This window comes from Cucumis sativus, chromosome 3 (assembly GCF_000004075.3).
Source record: "Cucumis sativus cultivar 9930 chromosome 3, Cucumber_9930_V3, whole genome shotgun sequence".
Lineage (NCBI taxonomy): Eukaryota > Viridiplantae > Streptophyta > Magnoliopsida > Cucurbitales > Cucurbitaceae > Cucumis > Cucumis sativus.
The window spans coordinates 29,612,329-29,631,213 of NC_026657.2; the positions used below are offsets into that span (position 1 = coordinate 29,612,329).

Here is an 18,885-nt window from a genome sequence, read left to right on the forward strand (position 1 = left end):
TCAGACAAAGGAAACATACTTCAAAAGGGATATTTATGGTAGAGGTGAATGAAAAAAATGAGAACATAGATAGCTCTACGTGGAAGTAAAGGCTACTTCAGATCTGTTTGGAAGATGAGAAAAAAGAAGAAGAAGAAGAAGAAAAATTATGCAATGGCTACCTCTGATGAATGAAAAGTTAATAGATACTGTTTGATAATCTCCAACTAGGCGAAGACATTGACAGTGCTGTGGATTTTCTCAGCAAGTTCCCGATAGAAATTACGTATTTCAAAACAGCGGAAGGAAAAGGTGGGAGGACATGGTTTAAGAGAGGATAAGGATGTATCAACACTTTGGAAGTTATGTAGTTTGTGTTAAGTGTATGATCTTATGGGTAAGTTTCAAAAAAACAGAGAGCAAGTAGCTGTGTCTTTCAGTGTTATTATTTTTCTCATTACTAGAACCATCCATAGACATGTCTGCAAATGAAAAGCCAGCCCATATGTCTAAAGGAGGTTTCTTTAAGACCCACACTTGATTAAGATAGAGAGAGCTGCCATTTGGGGTGGTTTTAACTTGGTCCATATGTTGGGAGGTAAATTGACAGGGCATTAAATATGAAGTTGCTATGCAAGCAGGCACAAAGTGTTTTTTTTTTTTTTTTTTTTTTTTTGGGGGGGGGGGGGGGGGGGGGGAGAAGATGGTAACATTTAGTTTTGTACCCAATTTTACTTTTTAGTATATAACAACATTTCATGTAACTAAAGAACCTCAAAGCATCACCAGCTAGAACAAAAGTTTAGGTTGATTATTCTGTAAATTAATGAATTAAGAGCATCTGAATGTAACAAAACCAAAAAGGAAGCAGAAGAAGACAAGACAAATTCAACAAACATCTTTACTTTTATTCCACAGGAACTTGCTTGATCCACCCAAATAGCTACAGCTTCAAACACTGCTCCAGTGGCTCTTTCTGTCAAAATTACTTGTGGAAGAAAACAGAGAAAATGTGAAGAATTTCAAATACTTCTATCTCGTGTGGAAGAAAAGGCCGCTTTGATCTTTTTTGTCAATATAAACCAGTCTTCTCTATTCAATGTCAGGCAACGGTACTTTCCAAAAATTCCAAGCGTTATAGTCTTCCTGCAAGGATACAAAATGATTACAGCACTGTTAGTTGCTAACATAACAAAATCGGTCCGGACTCTCAAGCTGCTTGGTCATATCTTAAGGATTTTGCATTCATTTACCTGCTCAACCAGTGAGGTTGGCGGAAACATGTCGTTAACAAGTGTGTGCAAAGACGTGTAAGACTTCACATCGATTCGATGACTAATGGCCACTTCTCCCTGAAAACAGATGCAAAGTCAAATTGCTATTCAATAAAGTAAGGAGAAAAGGCTAATAAAAGATGGATAATTAGATACCTTGGGGTTGATTATAAATATCTTTCCTTTCGGAATCCCAACTTTTCGGTAACTGAGCTCATCTGTGTCTCTATTGCCAAACCCAGCATAAAATGGATTGTAGTCAGGAGGGAAAAGCTTCTTAATGTCCTACATTTCATCAGAAGAAAAATAAGAAAAATATCCCAATCATCAAGATAATTATGAAGATCAGCTATTCAATTTTACATCTTTTTACCTCTAAACATGCAATCTTAAATTCATGCGGTGCTCTTCGTATCACTGTCATAGATAAACAAAACCACAAGTCAATTATATCTGCAGATAAAGCAGCAAAAATCAACAATATGCTCAAGTGAAAAGACACAAAAAAAAATTCATGCTGAAGGAGGGGATGAAATGACCATGTTTGGTAGGCAGGAAATCAATATGCCTCAAAATATTTATCTATATGACTCTCCATGTTGACAATAAACTTCACAAGATTCTGTTACCTCGGTTAAATGGCCTTTTTGTAGAAATTGAAAGAAAGGTAACAGAATCGAGAAGAGATAAATGCAGAAAGAGTAAAGTGGTTGGAAAAGTATTGGAGGGATGGAGACTCTTGAATTTCTTGCTACTTTGGAGATAACTATTTTCATCTATTGAAGTGAGTAAAGTCTAGATCTATCAGTGTTATTGGAGCTTTGAACAGTGAATGATGCAGAAAAGTCCCTATTCCCCACCACTGAGAGGAGTTCTTGGTAGAGCTACCAAACACTGTATGCTAAAAACTTGTCTTGTATCCAGTTATCATCACATAATGATTGTGAAAGCTGATGAGATAAAGAAGTTTTTCACACACATGAAGAAATAGCAGTTGGGGCAATCTCGAAGGTTTTCTTAGATGAACAGCAAGTAGAATTTAATCAAGAGAAGCCCCTATTTGTTTGAAAACTTGAGTATATGAGTCAAATGGTATCTCCTCGGGGATAGCATTCTATAATCTATCCTCAGCTTTTGCTTTGCTTTATCAACTGTCATATTCCTATTAACCATCTGGGTTGGTCTAGTGGTTGAAGGAGACATAGTTCCAATAGCTAACTAAGAGATCATGGATTAGATTTATGGTGGCCACCAAGAAATTAATTTCCTACTAGTTTCTTTGGCACCCAAATGTTATAGGGTCAAGAGGGTCATCCCATGAGAGTGGAGGTGAGTGTAAGCGGGCTCAAACACTCATGCATATAAATAAAAAATTATCATATTCCTATAAAGGCTGCTGAAGAAGGATAGTTCCTACGAAATCAGTGCCTTCAAAGAAATAAAAGAGTATATGGTTCATGTCCTTGATTTAGCACTACCGGATTTCTCTGAAGTCCTTAACTATAGAACTGGATACTTAATGGAAGGCAAAGTACTTGTGCAGGAACAGAACAAATAGCTTATTTTAACCAAGCATTTTCATCTACATAGAAACGCAAAGTTATCTCAAAAGCCACTTACTGCCTGCTCAACAATGAACGGAGGTAGTAGCTGATGCAAAGAGAATGGATATTCAGTATCCAGTTCGGGACTTGATATTTCCTAAACTTTGACTCTACTGACAGATAGACTTGGCTAAGGTTCTTTCAGAAACGTTAGCTACAAAGTTCAGTCTTCCAAAAGTATCAACAGCTGCAGCTGACGATTGTCCGATTATACTAATACTAATACACTAAATGCCCCCACAGAAGGATTAACTCTTCGCATAGCCATATTGGGATACATGTACTGGAGGCTGCTTAAAGACAAGAAGTCTTGTCTTAATACATTAGGAATTTCAAGTTCTAACCTTCATTAAAACAAATGTTCCATAAAATTTTGTGTAAGAGATATCAACTTCTCTAAATAAAGAAGGGATTTCAAGTTCTTCCTTCACTAAAAACAAATGTTTCATGAAATGTTAGCATGTAAAAGATCTCACCTTCCCGAAATAAAGAAGGAAATAGTCCATCTGGTGAGATAACGATCGGTCCATTTGGTAAAGCTTTTCCATCCTGCAGCGTAGCAGAGCTATTCATCAAATTCATACCTTCCTATAAGTTCATATGAAATCAATTTTGTTTTATAAATAAATAATTATAAATTAAGGAAAAAAACATCAATGCAAATAATCAAGCAGATAGAGAGATCATGATGAAACAAATCAAAATTTCCAGGTACTGGTCTGGCCTAGGTCAGGTCAATGTTTCAGTTGTTTCTGTTGTTTCTGTTAAAAGGAAGCAGTCACCAGCGATTTATATCAATGGAACCTGTTTTAGGTTGAGTAAGAAACTTCGGGTAAGATATGCCTGAACAATGGCCCGCGCACTGAGAAACAGCAGCTGATAACCGTTCTCCTGAGTAAAGTCCAATACACCACATCAGATAATAGCTTCAGCAGAGTAAACCACAATATTGTATTCAAATGATGCAGGTCAAATACACGATTGATTAACACAAAAAATTCAACAATCTTAATCACTAACTAAGTTTTTTCACTAGGACTGATCTCAATTCGATAACGTAGCTGGCAATTCTATGACTGCTCGATTTAGTACACAGATAATGGATTAATCATTAAAACCAGTTAATCCCAAACCAACTGACACGCTATACTCTAATTTTATAGTTCATTCAGCCTCAATTTACTTCATATAGTATACACATCAAATAAAGATGCAGCCTGATTCAGACATTGTAATATCATTTTTCAGCCACCTCTACCCCTCATGGACATAAATAGCTAAAAACTGAACTGTAAAAAATGGAAATGGATTCATCTACGAAACAACATTTTGTAAGAACAAATGCAGAAGTTTTACCTTAATTGCGGTAAAAAGTCTAGCCACGCCAGATTGTGTCCAATCCTTCCCAACTAAGGGCATGAATTGACCTAATACATCAGACCTGAAAATATGATTCAAGGTGAATTATATTACCAAAGGATCATTAGATTCATTACAACTCCCCCCCCCCCCCCCCCCCCCCCATATATATATCATCAAAGCTAACGATTTTACAACAAAGCAGAAAAGATGTTTCAGTGCCCACTATTATATATCCTTGGATGGTCATACATTCTCTTCCAGAGAACACAGATGACTAAGAATTTGGACATGAAACTAGTAACCCTTGTATTTTCTTTCCCTCGTCATGTTACACCAAAAGAAAGTGGAAATAGAAGCTAAGAACTTCAAAGATTTAAGGGTAAAGAAGTCTCACTTAGTAATAGTCCCATCGACATCAGAAATCACAATTCTTGCATTCCATTTCCACAGATAAATGTGAGCATCAACCTGTTAAAAAAAATTTTAGCAATGACATATAAAATAATACAATAAAGTGGTTGTCATGTACATATGCAATACTGAGTCTAAATTGAAACCTTTTGTGTCCCAAGAACCCTAGTTGAAAAAGTGAAAGCTATCATATTTTGCCCTTCTTTCAGATTCAAAGATGCTATCTGCTCTGTTGTTGGAACATTTGTCCTCACAAGCTGTCTCTTAGAAGTCTCATTGCAGCCATTCTGCAACCTTGGACTCTGTTCTGCTTGTGAGTTCTGTAATGTGGATTCGGAATCAACAAAAATTTCCTCATTTGATGAGTTACTGTTACTGTGATCAAGTGTTTTAACTTTTCTAAATGCAATAGGCCAGAGCCTCCATCTTCGGCTGGAGGGTGTGGGAGTGGAGTCATCGTCCCCAGCCCTCAGTGAGTCATCCTGTTCCACGGGGATTGCATCTTTGGGATCCACTTTTAAATCAACTCCAAATGCAGCCATCCCCAGTACTATAGGAGCAGCTTTTTCCCATGACATGTACCTTTCTCCAAATCTGACAATTAGATTGTCATTTTTAATAATTGATGAAGCAGACATTTCAAATTCCTGTGCAGACACACGATGTGCGTCAAAGGCTTCAGCTGCAGCATGCAAGCCCATACCAGAATGAAGTTCATGACCGCAAAGTGAGATCTCAAAACCTGCAAATGGTTGAAGTATTTAGAGAATATAGTCTGTGTTAAAGTACTGAGAAATAGTTATTAATTTTAAATTTGAAGATGCCTGTTGAATGATGTTGTGTTCTTCCACATAAAGCATCTGTTGGAGATTCCTCCAACTGCCTTACATTGCATTCATCATCAGCAACAGTTACATTGCATTCATCACCAGCAACAGGCCCCTGCGAACAGCTCTCCATTCTTTTAGCTCCCTCAATTGTGTCAAGCTGTTCGCCATTCAAAGGATCATTATTATGAACACGCTTGTCATCTGAAGCGGCTTGCTCTTCACCAAACAAATATCCCTCAATTCCACCAGCTTTAACAAGTAGCTTAGGAGTCGTATTGACCACAGAGCTATCAGAATCACTACCAGAATGAGTGCCATTTTTATCTTTGGAATCGGTAACACTCCCATTGGTTTCAGATACTGATGGAACAATCATGTCGAATTTTTCTTCCAGTTTTTCAGCCTCCCTTGGGGAGATGACATTTTCAGAATCAGTGTTTCCAAGCCGTTTGGCTAATTCCGATAGTTCCAAACAGCTCTTAAAAATCTCTTCCTCAATTATAATACGGACATCTTCTGAATCACTCTGCACAAGATCATCTTCCTGAACTTCAATGCCTGAGGCTGAGGTTTCTTCAGTTTGAGAGACATGTTTTACCTCCTTTTCTGAAACCACTAGCTCATATGCACTACCATTAGACTCGTTGATCAAACCAGCAACTTTACCAGAAGTGTCGTTTTCTGTAGATGTATTTAGCTGGTTTATATAATCTGCTGCCCAGGCATTTTCACCCGTAAATTCATTGTCTTCACAAAATTCTGTCCCTTCACCAGGTCCCAAATGAAACTGAGGTGTACTTAACTGCACATCTTCTGTATTTTGTTCAGTTGCCAATATTGGAGCAGTAAGTATGTGACCATCCACACTCACTAGGATAACCTCTGAATCTGTACCTTGTGACTCAGCACAACTCTCATTCTCTACATTATCGTATCGATTAGAATCACTCTCTGACAACTCTACCAAATCCTCCACAGAAGACTGCTCATCCTGAAAGTCATAGAATCTATGCTCAACATCAGATTCTGCCCTCTCAATTCGTGCAACTCCCATAGAACTGCTTTCATCTCGTAGCTGAACAACAGTAGAATCAGAGATACTATGCTCCAGTCGACCTTTTACAAACAAAGCTTTATTGTGTTCATCCTTGCTGTCTCCATATATCAAACCATCCTTAACCAAATCATCTGTAACTCCATCAACCTCATTTCCTGGACCAACTTCTGCTTCCTTTATGAAATAGGCCTCACCAGAGTTATCAAGATACATATGGAAATTGGATTCAACGCCATTGACAGATATTCCGACGATCTTCTCGGCACCCTTTAAAACGCCCTGAAATTTACCAAACCGAACATACCATGGAGTGCTGCGGAAAGTCCCATCCTGCTGCTGAACAACAATTATATCGACTGCCCCACCGAAGGGATGAAATGGCGTGGCAACTGAATAAACTCCTTGTGAAATGAGACTCCCAACTTTGCCAACAACGTTCATTTGGACGCCTGATTATTACCCTCTCCAATTTGTGAGAAATACGAATTAGAAATTCACTTTCCTTAGTCTGTTTCCTTTCAATCAAACGTGGCATAATTTATATCCTCCAGTACTTGTGAAATGAATTCCACAATTTGAATACTTCTCGATCTTTTGTTATAATCACCAGTCTACCGCATCTACCAAGAAAATTTACTACATTTAAATTCAAGAACAATAAGAGAAAAATAACAATTACAAAGGCAAAAGGAATAGAGTCAATTCAAGCCCTAAAAAAGCAACCAATTCTTTATATTGAAACTGTTGAACCAAAAAGAAAAACTTTCCATCCATCATTTTCAATCTAATCACAAACAACAGAATGAACCATACAACTAAAATCCAAAAATCAAATCCTTTCTCCATGAACAAACCATTCTTCTATTAATTTGACATAGAACTCAAAATCTTGAAACGAATCATCACTGGACATAAATGCATTATCAAATGAAAAGAAAATCAAAACAAACCCAATCCCGATCATGCGATAACCAGAAGAAGCAGAGAAAGAAGAAAAAAAAATTTGCCGCCAATTTCGACCGCTAAAAGCTAAAACAACATACATTCTTCAATCTTTTCTGAGACATTCCCTTGCTGGCAATGAAAAAAAATGGAAATTTAAAGGTTTGTGAAGATGGGTCGGAAATTGGGTGTCGTAAAATTTGTTTAAAGAATGATTTAGACGACAAAGAAATCAAGAAAGGGAGAAGAAGAAAAAATAATCCAGAAGAAGAAATCTCCTCCATGGATAACCATAAGCATTACATAGGTAAATGGGGGTGGTGGAAATACCAAAATAACCTCTTGAGAAAGGAAATTAGCGATCGGATCCGAGAGATTTGAGGCATTTGGGACGTTGATATGATGAGAATAAGAAGGGTGTTTTGGAGATTAAGAAAGGTTTTCGTGTGTGATAAAAATGTTTGTTCTAAGGGTGATGATATTGGTGGAACCAGACAACTTCAACCTCGTGGAAGTCGTGCATTCAATTCATCTCATTTTTCAAAATCCATTTAAAACCTCATTTTCTTTCTTTTCTTTTTTAATTCTCTTTTACCTATCTCGATTTTAATCAATTTATTAATCAAATTTTTGAAACAAAAAAATAGTTTTTCTTTTTTTCCCAAAAGAAAATACAAATTTATAATAAAATATTTTTATTTTTTTATCATTTCTTCAAAAGGTGTTTGCTTCTCACAAACATTTTCTCCCTCTTTTCTCTCAACTTCCATCTTCATACCTCATACCTCAAAAATGTGTCAAAATCACAACTCTCCTATGTCTATAATTTTTAGCCTTCACATGAGATTATATTTTTTATTTTTAGAAATATAATAGTTGTTTTTTTAACTTTGATTATGAGAGTTCTTTCTCCAAAATCATTTTGCTTCTGACATTTTATCTTTTCCAATTTGGTTTAAAATAAATTGTTGCATTTATATCAAACATGGGATTTGATTCCTTTTAACGATTTTTTTAAAGGAATTCTTTTTTAAAAATTCAAACACTTTAAAACTATAAAATAAAAAAAAATTGAAATTTGGTTAAAACCAAAAATTACTTTTTTTTTATGATAAAATAACTACACAGTAGCTCACTTTTTAAAACACACATAGTTTAATTGAACTTTTGAGAGTCATTGAATTGTTACTTATATTATTTTTATATAGATTTTATGGACTTGAGCTTGGTTGGCCTATGAATAAGATCTATTGACTAAAATAAGATCAAATTATATCATCGAGACACATGTCAGCTTTTAATTAGTTTCAAATTGTTTTCGACATTAATTTTACAATTTTGTGATTAGTTTAGAATTCATCTATATATAAATCTATTTATGTTTACTTTGACATCTTTTAGTACGTGTAATTACTTTGATTGTCCAATGTATTTTAAAAGTTTGTTTTAACCATTTAGTTTTTTCTCTCTTTGAAAAATAAATTCATAGGATCCAGCATACATTGAAGAGGAAGAAATACTGAGGAACATACACAAAATATGTTTAGGTAATATGGATAATAGTGAGCTTGTTCATTGGGCCTCGCGATAAAGCTCAAATTATTTTGGGCTTCCAGTTTTTGGTCCATATAATAATTTGGACAGATTGGGGCGAATCTTTTATTAGTATTATTGTTTTTTAGGATAATTGCAATGGATGGTCATTCGAGGAATGATGTAATAACATTTTTAAAAAATTGTAAATATAACAAAACTATTGCTAGACTCGTATGATCTATCGCTAATAGACTAATTTTTACAACTTGATATATCAATGATAGACTTTATCACTGATAGAATTTGACAAATTTTGTTATATTTACAATTTTTTAAAAATGTTGTTATATACTTAATTATTTTGAATTTAATTGCTAAATTTGCAACTATCTCTTATTTTTATCTAATTTGTTAAATGGTCTATAAGTTTTAGAAAAGTTTGTGTTTTTATTTCACTCATCAAAGTAAGTGTAAATCTAAAAGTTTAAGATTTGATTTGTAATTTAACTCCAAATAAACAAACATATCGAAAAATGTTAACGTGAATTCTAAATTATTTCGAAATAGAATATTTACATGCGGGTTTGCAAAAATAGAAAAAAAAAATTATGATGATAATAAAGTTGTGTTACTTACATTTTGAAACTATAAAATTTAAAAGCAAATTATCGTTTGATTACCATCATATTTACCAATTTTGCAATATGCAAAAAGAAAAAAAATGTTATGAGATATTTTTTTTAATTTTTTTGTCTTTTAATGTACCGTCTCATGTAATATGGTAAAAATTAATATTTTATAAAGTATATTTTGTTAATTTCACGTCATTTTCGATGAAAGTTTTACTACTTCACAAAAATGGTTAATTGAACTTTTTGAAAGATATTTATTCCATTTTATTTACAGGGAATGACATACTCAATTGATTTTCAAACTACGAAAAATAAATCATATTCTAAACTCTTCACATTTATTCATTTTTCAAGCTCTACGATCTAGTTTGTGATTGCATTGAAAATGTAATAAATTTATATTTCAAACTTGTAAAAAAGAAAAGGGTTTCGCAATGGTCTCGGTATCTATGCAATTCGAGATGACACGAAAACGACATAGTAAACAATTAGTCAAAAAAACCACTTTATAATAAATACATCACTCTTTGAATAACATCAATAATAAACCACTATTTTGACTATGTAACACTTTATAATCATCTTCCAAAAAGAGTTAAACAATCTCATACCAAATCCTTGTTGAAATTGGAAAGCAAGCAGACTCTTTATACTAAGTTATTATTTATTGATCGTGACATTATTCTAATCGATTAATTTACTTTTCATTGGATCTCATCCTTCATTATCTGTCAACAAATCATTAAATTAGTTTAGAAATTCAATGTGTAAGTCTTTGTAAAAACAAAAAGGCTACAATGGCATTAATATTCTTCTTTTCATATGGGCAACTACATTACAATTAAAATAATAGTTTGACAATAGTTTATCAACATTAATTAATACCAAACTTTATAAAAAAAATGCTTTTCTACCAAATAAATAATAACTTTTACTATTAATAACAACATAGTTCAACTATAATTAATATTAATATCTACTCCATCTTTTATGGATGAAGATTCAATTATTTATTCTACGAACAAAATATATATCACGAACTAGGAAATTAGAGTATTTGCATATTTTTAGATAAAAAAAGAAATCATAATTAAAATGTTGGTAAGGTTATATAAAAAGAACCATGTAAATTTAATTTTGAAGTTCCTTTTATTTTATATCCACTTTCGAACGTGGAATTTAATCATTTTAAAAGGTCATCGTTTTTTACTTAAATAGGTTATATAATAATCATACTAATAACTTCATTTATTTATTTTATTGCTAAAAATGCATTTGAATCATTGATTTGAATTATTAAACTCGTACAATATACATCTTTATAAATACATATATATATATATATATATATATATATATATATATATATATATAGGTAAAGGCAAAAGAAAAGAAAATAGGTAAATTTAATTACAAAATGTTAAAATTTTGGGTCCAAATATGGAGAGGAGACCCACAAAAGGGGTGGAAACGTTTTTATCAACCAAAAGAATCCTAAGCAAATTCATATCCCCTCTAATAGTTTTCTCCATTTTTTTGCTTTTAACTTTTTCTTTAAGTGATATTCCTTCAAATCTACTTATTACATTTGAAAGAGAGAAAAAAAGTGTGATTGCATATTACATTTAGTTTTCTTTCTCTGACTCAATCTAGAATGGGGAAAAAGGAATTGTGTTCATTGATATCAAAATCGATGGAATTGAAGTCCAAGAAGGAGAGGAAACCCAATTTGACAATTCACATTTTTTTTGCAGTTTATAAATTAATTAAACACACAATTGAGTTTAAAGTATAAACTCATGATGTGACAAAGAAAAATGAAAGCCAACTATTTAATTTATACAATGAAGATGATTTCAATCTGTTAAAAGGAAAGCAAGTTCATGCTAGAAATTAGTGAAATAAACACAAACAAAATCCATTATCAATTGCAATGATTGCAGATGAAGAAGAAAGAACAGAGCACAAACCAAATTCAGAATCAATTACCCTTTAATTTCTTCCACAACTTTGTTCTACCACATCAATAGTCGCAGCACAAGACAAAACCCTTCGAAAAATCCCAAACATAATGAAACTGCACGAAAATTTCTTCATCTTCTTCCAAATCAAACACTTCTCATTCCTCTTCTTTCTCTTCCCATTAAGATTCATATTCAGATTCAGACTCAAATTCCTATTCTCTCCCAAACTCCTCCTCTTTCTCTGACCTAATTTCTCCTTCACTTTCTCCAAACACTTTTTCGTTTTCTCCCCAACGGATTCCTTCTTCCTCGAAAACGTATAGCTCCTCAAGTACATTTGCCTGCACGATACTCCATCCACTACCTGAACTCTCCGCCTTGCTTTCGGAATCGCCGATTTCACGATCTCATTCTCCGATTCTGTCCAATTGTTGAGGTTGATGTAGACCGCACGCGGTGTACGGACACTTCTGGCGTCGCTGATGCAGAACTTCGTTGTGCAGACGGCGCTCATCTTTGTTTAATAACTTTTTTTTTTCCTTCCCGACGATCGTTAATGGCGTAGAACGGCGAGGAGGACCAGGAGCATCGGCAGAGCTGATACGTCCTTCGTCATTGATTTGTTTGTTTTTATAAAGGAAATTTTAGGAAATTTTCGTCAATAGAAACTGAAAATGGATCCGATGGATCCTTTTGTTTTTATTATTATTTCTTTCAATTTCTTTCTTTTCCATTGTACGCATGGACCGATTTATTTTATTTATTTGTTGTCAGTAAGATCAACGGTCTAATATTCATATTATATTGCTTTCTTTTTTCTTTATTTCTATTTTTCTTTGTCATTAATACCATAGACTATAATTTTTACACTTAAAAAATACTTAAATGCTCAATAAAAAAAAAAAAAAGGTATTTTTTTAGTTTTTAAATGATAGATTGGTGTTAAAAAAAATTGGAAAACGAAAAACAAAATAAACATAATTATTGGTGGAAGCGTGTCTATGAGTTTATATTTATTTTGTAAGAAAATAAGGAAGTAAACTAATTTTCAATTAAATGTGTTATTTTATGTATGGATTTAATAAGTGTGGTTGAGATATTATAACCTTCTTAACATTTTAGGTGAAATACACTTCTTTTAGCTCTTAACTAATTAAGTTAGATTTTAATTAGTTTTAATAAGGGTTAATGGAAAACGTAAAAAAACCAATGTGATATTTGATACACGGTGTATTTGGTTAATAAGTGAAAATTTGAGATATTAACATCTTTTTAAGTATATTTGTTGATTGGAGATGGAACAACCTACGACTTTTGAGGTAGAAGAGCTAAGCTTATTAATCTATGTTAATACGTCTTACATTTAACAAATACATCAAACTCAATCATTTATAAGGTTGAGATGAACTTATTGTGTAGTCGAATCTCAATAACTCTTTTTTTTCGGCTGGATTTTGTGATATAAATATTGAATTACAATTTTTCTCAAAAAGAAAAAAAAATGTTAGATTATAAATGTAGTTGAAACAATAAAATCAAATAATAAGAAGACATTAAGAGTTTTAGATATTGGGCCATTTTAATGTTAGTCCTCTCGATTGGATTTGGTTAGAGCGGCCCAACATAATGTCATAAGCCCAAGTTCTATAAATCTTCGAATTAAATCTTCATAATCACATTTTTTTTTTCTTTTCCAAATTTGTACCGAGAAGAATAATTAAGACAAACAATATGTCTATTAAATCTATAATCAAAATTAGTGTAATAGCATCAGTTTTATATTGATTTATGTGATAGCCAGTATAATTTGATTGTTTATTGTAGTCACACTCAGATATTTTTGCAAATGTAAATAGTTTAACTCATAGGTCGAGCGAATTATATAACCAACTAGTCGAGCCTTTTCAAACCTCTCTTATGGAATAATCAACATGACTAAATACTGAAGATGTTTCAACAACTTCTTAAACTAAAGCAACACTCATTTAGTCTAGGAGTGACTTCTTGCTCCTTAACTTTTCTTTCGTCATCAGTCACTTCCTCGTAATTTTGCACTATCCTATTATAACATTAACAGTATCTCTAACAGAGAAACAATGTCGATATTTGAAGAAAAATTTGGAATATCGTTCAAAAATATCCAACACACAACTAGTGGGTCCCACATAATTTTCAAATACCGCTCTCATCTCTATTATTAGTCTATATTAGTTGATTACTGGTTTAGTTGTATGCTCACATTTCATTACCAATGACAAAACACAAGTAAATAGCACATAACCGCAATCAAATTGAGTCCACTTTTTATATTTACATTAATGGATTAAAACAAACATATGAGGTAATTTTCGTTAACGATAAAATTAATCCTAAACTAAATGTATGAACTGCTTTTAAACAGAAGTACAACAGCAAAATCTTAATGTTAATACTGATTTCTTGAAGAAATAAAAAAGGAATCTATATATAAATTTTTTTACGAAATTAGTAAAATCGGAGTCATGTAAATTATTGTTTTTATTATAATAACAACAAAGTGACGAAATGGGAGGTTGGGTTAACATACCCACCTAATTGCTATAAAATTAAACTTTTATCAATGACTTCCTTCCTCTAATGGGATTTTCCAAAATGCTTCACAAACAATAGCGTGTGGAAAACATCATAATTGAAACTCTTTCTACTTCATTTATTAGTTGATAGGATGTATAGATAATGAGGAGAAAAATATTTCTAGTGTGAAAAAAACAATCACAACATTATTTTAAGCACGTAAAAATAACAATACAATAATAATAAAAATATTTGTATGTTCTTGAAACAAATCAATAGTAAAAATAATGAGCAGTTGATTTTCTTTTTCTATTTCAAAAGTTTGTTTTAGTTGCTAAAGAGTTATAAGGATGACATACTTAATATAATAAATAAAAATCAATATAAAAATTAAACTACATCTAAATTCTATTTTTGTGTTGAACTTTAAAAAACTAATTATTTTGGTTCATCCCTTTTATTTGCTTTTAATAAATGATGATAGATTTAACTTTGAGTATGTGGGCAAACATACTAATATTGGCATGTATTTAAACTATCATGTAAGAAAATATGTAGATCATAAAGAAACGACAACAACTAAACTCACTTTTATTTATAAATATTAAAGTATTCTTTTAGTCTCTCTAAATTTGTAAATAAATGTCTAATATTTTCTTAAACTTTTCAATTTAATTTAATTATTAATTTATTTTTAATTTTAGAAAACCTTTGTGTTATCTAGTGGATTTTTTACTATACGTGTCCAAAGCACATTCAATTATGATAAAAACTAATTAAACTTGATTAAGTGGAACTTGGAAGGAATAAAATTAAAATTGATTAAAAATATAAAAATTAATTTGTATAAACATATGATATTTTAATTTGATTAAATAAAGCATCTAAGGTTTCGTGAGTATGTAAACATATATAAGAAATTGGAAGTTGGGTTGATTCATGTAAGGCTATTGGTAAGAAAATGGAAACATTGCCGTCTCTCAATATTCTACGGCCGTTGGAAATTTGATACTCCAAATTCAACAACCCCAATTTCTCTTCCCACCATATAAATTCCTCAATTTCGGTCCATTTTCCTAACTAAATATTTTATCTCTCCGCCCCCTCAACCAAATCGCCGCGCCGTTAAAATGGCTTCAATCGGCGGCGACAATTTTCCGTACTTCACCAATAACGAATTGGAGTTAAGAGAGATCGGCCGGCGACCCACTCTCGGCGAGCTCCTGAAGCGAGTGGAGGATGCTCAGTCGCCGGACCACAGTGTCGTCGATGTTAGTTATGGGTGTAGGTATCTGGCGGAGGCGCCGTTGTTGTATCCTTTCAAGCTGTCGTTTCGGAATCTGAGTTACAGCGTGAAAGTTCGGGGGAGAGGAGGTGGTTCGTCGTTGCCGGAGAATTTGGCGGCGGAGGAGAGTGGTGGAAGGGTTAAATTGTTGCTTAATGATATCTCCGGCGAGGCGAGGGAAGGGGAAATTATGGCGGTGCTCGGCGCCAGTGGGTCAGGAAAATCTACGCTGATCGATGCTCTCGCCGATCGGATTGCAAAAGGTAGTTTTTTAGTCCCTCGTTTGGGTTTAATAGTGAATAACTTATTTAATAATTAACCATAAGTATTTAACTATGGTTAAATAATTTATGTCCAATCCGATTCTAAATATATTCAATATTGTGTTTTTACTTTTGACTAGGAAAGTTGAAAGGGAAAGTGACATTAAACAATGAAGTGTTAGAATCTGGACTATTGAAAGTAATCTCGGCCTATGTCATGCAAGATGACCTTCTGTTTCCAATGCTAACTGTGGAAGAGACTCTTATGTTTTCGGCAGAGTTTCGGTTACCTCGCTCTCTCTCAAAATCAAAGAAGAAAGCTAGAGTTCAAGCCTTAATCAACCAATTAGGTCTAACAACTGCTGCAAATACCGTCATTGGTGATGAAGGTCATCGTGGCGTCTCTGGCGGAGAACGACGTCGCGTGTCTATTGGAATTGACATTATTCACGATCCAATACTTTTGTTCCTTGATGAGCCAACTTCAGGTCTTGATTCCACTAGCGCTTTCATGGTTGTCAAAGTTTTGCAAAGAATTGCACAAAGTGGTAGCATTGTCATCATGTCGATTCACCAACCAAGTTATCGAATCCTCTCTTTACTTGATCGATTAATCTTCCTCTCCCATGGACAAACTGTTTATAGTGGCTCTCCAACCGATTTACCCAATTTTTTGGCCGAGTTTGGACATCCAATTCCAGGAAATGAAAATAGAACAGAATTTGCCTTGGATTTGGTTCGAGATCTAGAAGAAACTGTTGGAGGGACCAAATCTATGGTTGAACACAATAAATCATGGCAGAGGAAGAACAATGTTCACTTAGAAGATTATGAAATTCATCGTGATTTTTCTCGTCGATTTCATCTTTGTCTTAAAGATGCTATTAGTGCAAGCATTTCGAGAGGAAAATTGGTCTCAGGAGCTCCAATTGATTCAAGTCGTTCGTCTTCATTCTCTAAATTTTCAAATCCTCTTTGGGTTGAGATTTTAGTGATAGCGAAACGATCAATTATGAATTCGAGGAGAATGCCAGAGCTATTTGGAATTAGACTGGGTGCAGTTTTGATCACAGGAATAATTTTAGCCACCATGTTTTGGCATCTAGATAACTCCCCTAAAGGCATTCAAGAACGGTTAGGATTCTTCGCATTTGCCATGTCCACAACCTTCTACACATGTGCAGAGGCCATCCCTGTTTTCCTTCAAGAACGATACATCTTTATGAGAGAAACGGCCTACAACGCTTACCGTCGATCTTCTTACGTCCTCGCACATTCACTATTATCAATTCCATCATTAATTATCCTTTCTATAACCTTCGCTGGAACAACGTATTTCGCTGTCAATCTTGCTGGTGGCTTCTCCGGGTTTGTTTTCTTCTTTTTTGCCATTCTCTCCGCATTTTGGGCTGGAAGTTCATTTGTCACCTTTCTCTCCGGGGTTGTTTCTCATGTAATGTTGGGCTACACCGTCGTTGTAGCCATCTTAGCATATTTTCTTCTCTTTAGCGGCTTCTTTCTCAGTCGAGACCGCATGCCACCTTACTGGATATGGTTCCATTACATGTCGTTGGTGAAGTATCCATATGAAGCAGTACTACAAAACGAGTTTGAGGCAAAATCAGGGTGTTTCATTCGCGGTGTTCAAATGTTCGACAATACGCCGCTCGCAGTAGTACCGTCAGCGATGAAGGTGGAGTTGTTGAAGAGCATGGGGAAGACATTAGGACTCAACATCACTGGATCTACCTGCGTCACAACCGGTTCCGATGTGTTAAGGCAACAAGGAATTACAGATTTAAGCAAATGGAATTGCATTTGGATCAGTGTCGCTTGGGGATTCCTTTTCAGGATCTTGTTTTACTTTGCCCTCTTGTTTGGTAGTAAAAACAAGAGAAAGTGAATATAATGGAAGAAGGTAAAGAAGAAAAAAACTAAAAGAAAATAAAATTTCCCATTATGTGTGAAATTATACACGACAAATAAGAGGGAGTTAAGAGGTCTCGCTTATGCTTTTCTTTTCTTTTCATAATTAAACCTATAAATGCTCGTTCAAATTCTAAAGTTTAGAAATTAATAATTAAAAAAATAGTAGTTTTTCAAAAACTGGTTCTTGGTTTTTTTTATAAATTTCAACTAAGAATTAATCTCTTTAGGCAAAGAAAGAAACAAATCATGGTAACAAATTGGAAGCATTAAAGCTTATTATTTTTTCTTTTAAGAAAAAATAAATACCAAACATGTTCTTAGTTATATAATTTATTTGCTTTTAAACATCATTTAGTTATATAATCGAATGAGTTAGATTTTTGGATAATGGGGTTTGAAAAGAGTTAGAGCATGTGTACACTTATATTCGTTTTTCTATTTTTAAAGGTAATTTTTTAACATAGTTACATCTTATTATCACAAATATTGAAAATTGAAATCGAGTGAACATAGTACAATTGGTATCGATATCAAGTATGTACTAACAACTTCAAAATTAGAGATCTAGTTACTAACTCTTAAATTGTAGAAAAATAATTAAAAATAAAGTGACGAGAGATTTAGTTACTACTCCTAAATGATAGAAAAAATAATAAAATAAAGTGACGTTATAGTTAACTCGAATACAAACGTAATAAACCAACCAATATGGATAAAATGATAAGCCTTTTAACCATAATTAGACGACTCAAAGTAGTATGGCTTTTTTTGAAAAGTTTTGAATTTAGGTATAGAATTGGAGATGAACAACAAATAGAAATGATAAACAAAGAAAAGCCATATATTTGATCTTTGTTGGCAAATTATTATTATTAGAAAAAGGAAAATAAAGAAAAACAAATCAAATTTAAAAAAGAAAAAAACTGTAATTTCTACAAAATAGAAAAAAAGCCAACGAAGCCATTGTTTCAATCTCTCCTTCTCCGAATATGAATACCTTCAAACCCTCCCTCGTCAGGAACGCCCACCGCCCATCCCATCTCATCTTCATCAATGTCGCTGCCTTACATTATCTCCGCCGCCTTCTCTTTCCTCCTCCTTCTCCACCTCGCCGTTGCCGGCGTCCAACCACAGTCTCCGCCTACCTCCACCTCCAAAAACTCGATGCCTGCAACAACAGCTTCTCCTCGACGCCGTTCCTACATTCGCGAATTCCTTCAAGCGCACAACAAATTCCGATCGGCATTTCATATTCAACCATTAA

The 18,885-nt window shown here is 33.6% G+C and overlaps 2 protein-coding genes across 5 annotated transcripts; one reads left to right on the forward strand and one right to left on the reverse strand.

The window, feature by feature from the left end:
• Positions 1-696: 696 nt before the first annotated feature.
• Positions 697-7,967, reverse strand: LOC101209025 (phosphatidate phosphatase PAH1). Of its 3 annotated transcripts, none has more exons than XM_011653616.2 (11): positions 7,790-7,967; positions 5,455-7,137; positions 4,777-5,372; positions 4,614-4,687; positions 4,214-4,298; positions 3,662-3,748; positions 3,334-3,406; positions 1,627-1,670; positions 1,410-1,538; positions 1,233-1,331; positions 697-1,125 (listed from the first exon to the last, which is right to left on the reverse strand). In XM_011653616.2, exons 2-11 carry the CDS (start codon positions 6,956-6,958, stop codon positions 1,072-1,074), a joined length of 2,745 nt encoding a protein of 914 aa, XP_011651918.1. In that variant the 5' UTR covers positions 6,959-7,137; positions 7,790-7,967; the 3' UTR covers positions 697-1,071. The 3 variants fall into 3 exon arrangements, with proteins under 3 accessions (XP_011651918.1, XP_011651917.1, XP_031738228.1); XM_011653615.2 differs by lacking the exon at positions 7,790-7,967 and adding an exon at positions 7,561-7,745; XM_031882368.1 differs by lacking the exon at positions 7,790-7,967 and having other exon boundaries at positions 5,455-7,153.
• A 7,115-nt stretch (positions 7,968-15,082) lies between these two features.
• Positions 15,083-17,737, forward strand: LOC101209269 (ABC transporter G family member 20). Of its 2 annotated transcripts, none has more exons than XM_004137903.3 (2): positions 15,083-15,692; positions 15,833-17,737. In XM_004137903.3, the coding sequence occupies exons 1-2, from the start codon at positions 15,275-15,277 to the stop codon at positions 17,593-17,595; spliced, it is 2,181 nt and encodes a 726-aa protein (XP_004137951.2). In that variant the 5' UTR covers positions 15,083-15,274; the 3' UTR covers positions 17,596-17,737. The 2 variants fall into 2 exon arrangements, with proteins under 2 accessions (XP_004137951.2, XP_031737933.1); XM_031882073.1 differs by having other exon boundaries at positions 15,971-17,737.
• Positions 17,738-18,885: the final 1,148 nt, after the last annotated feature.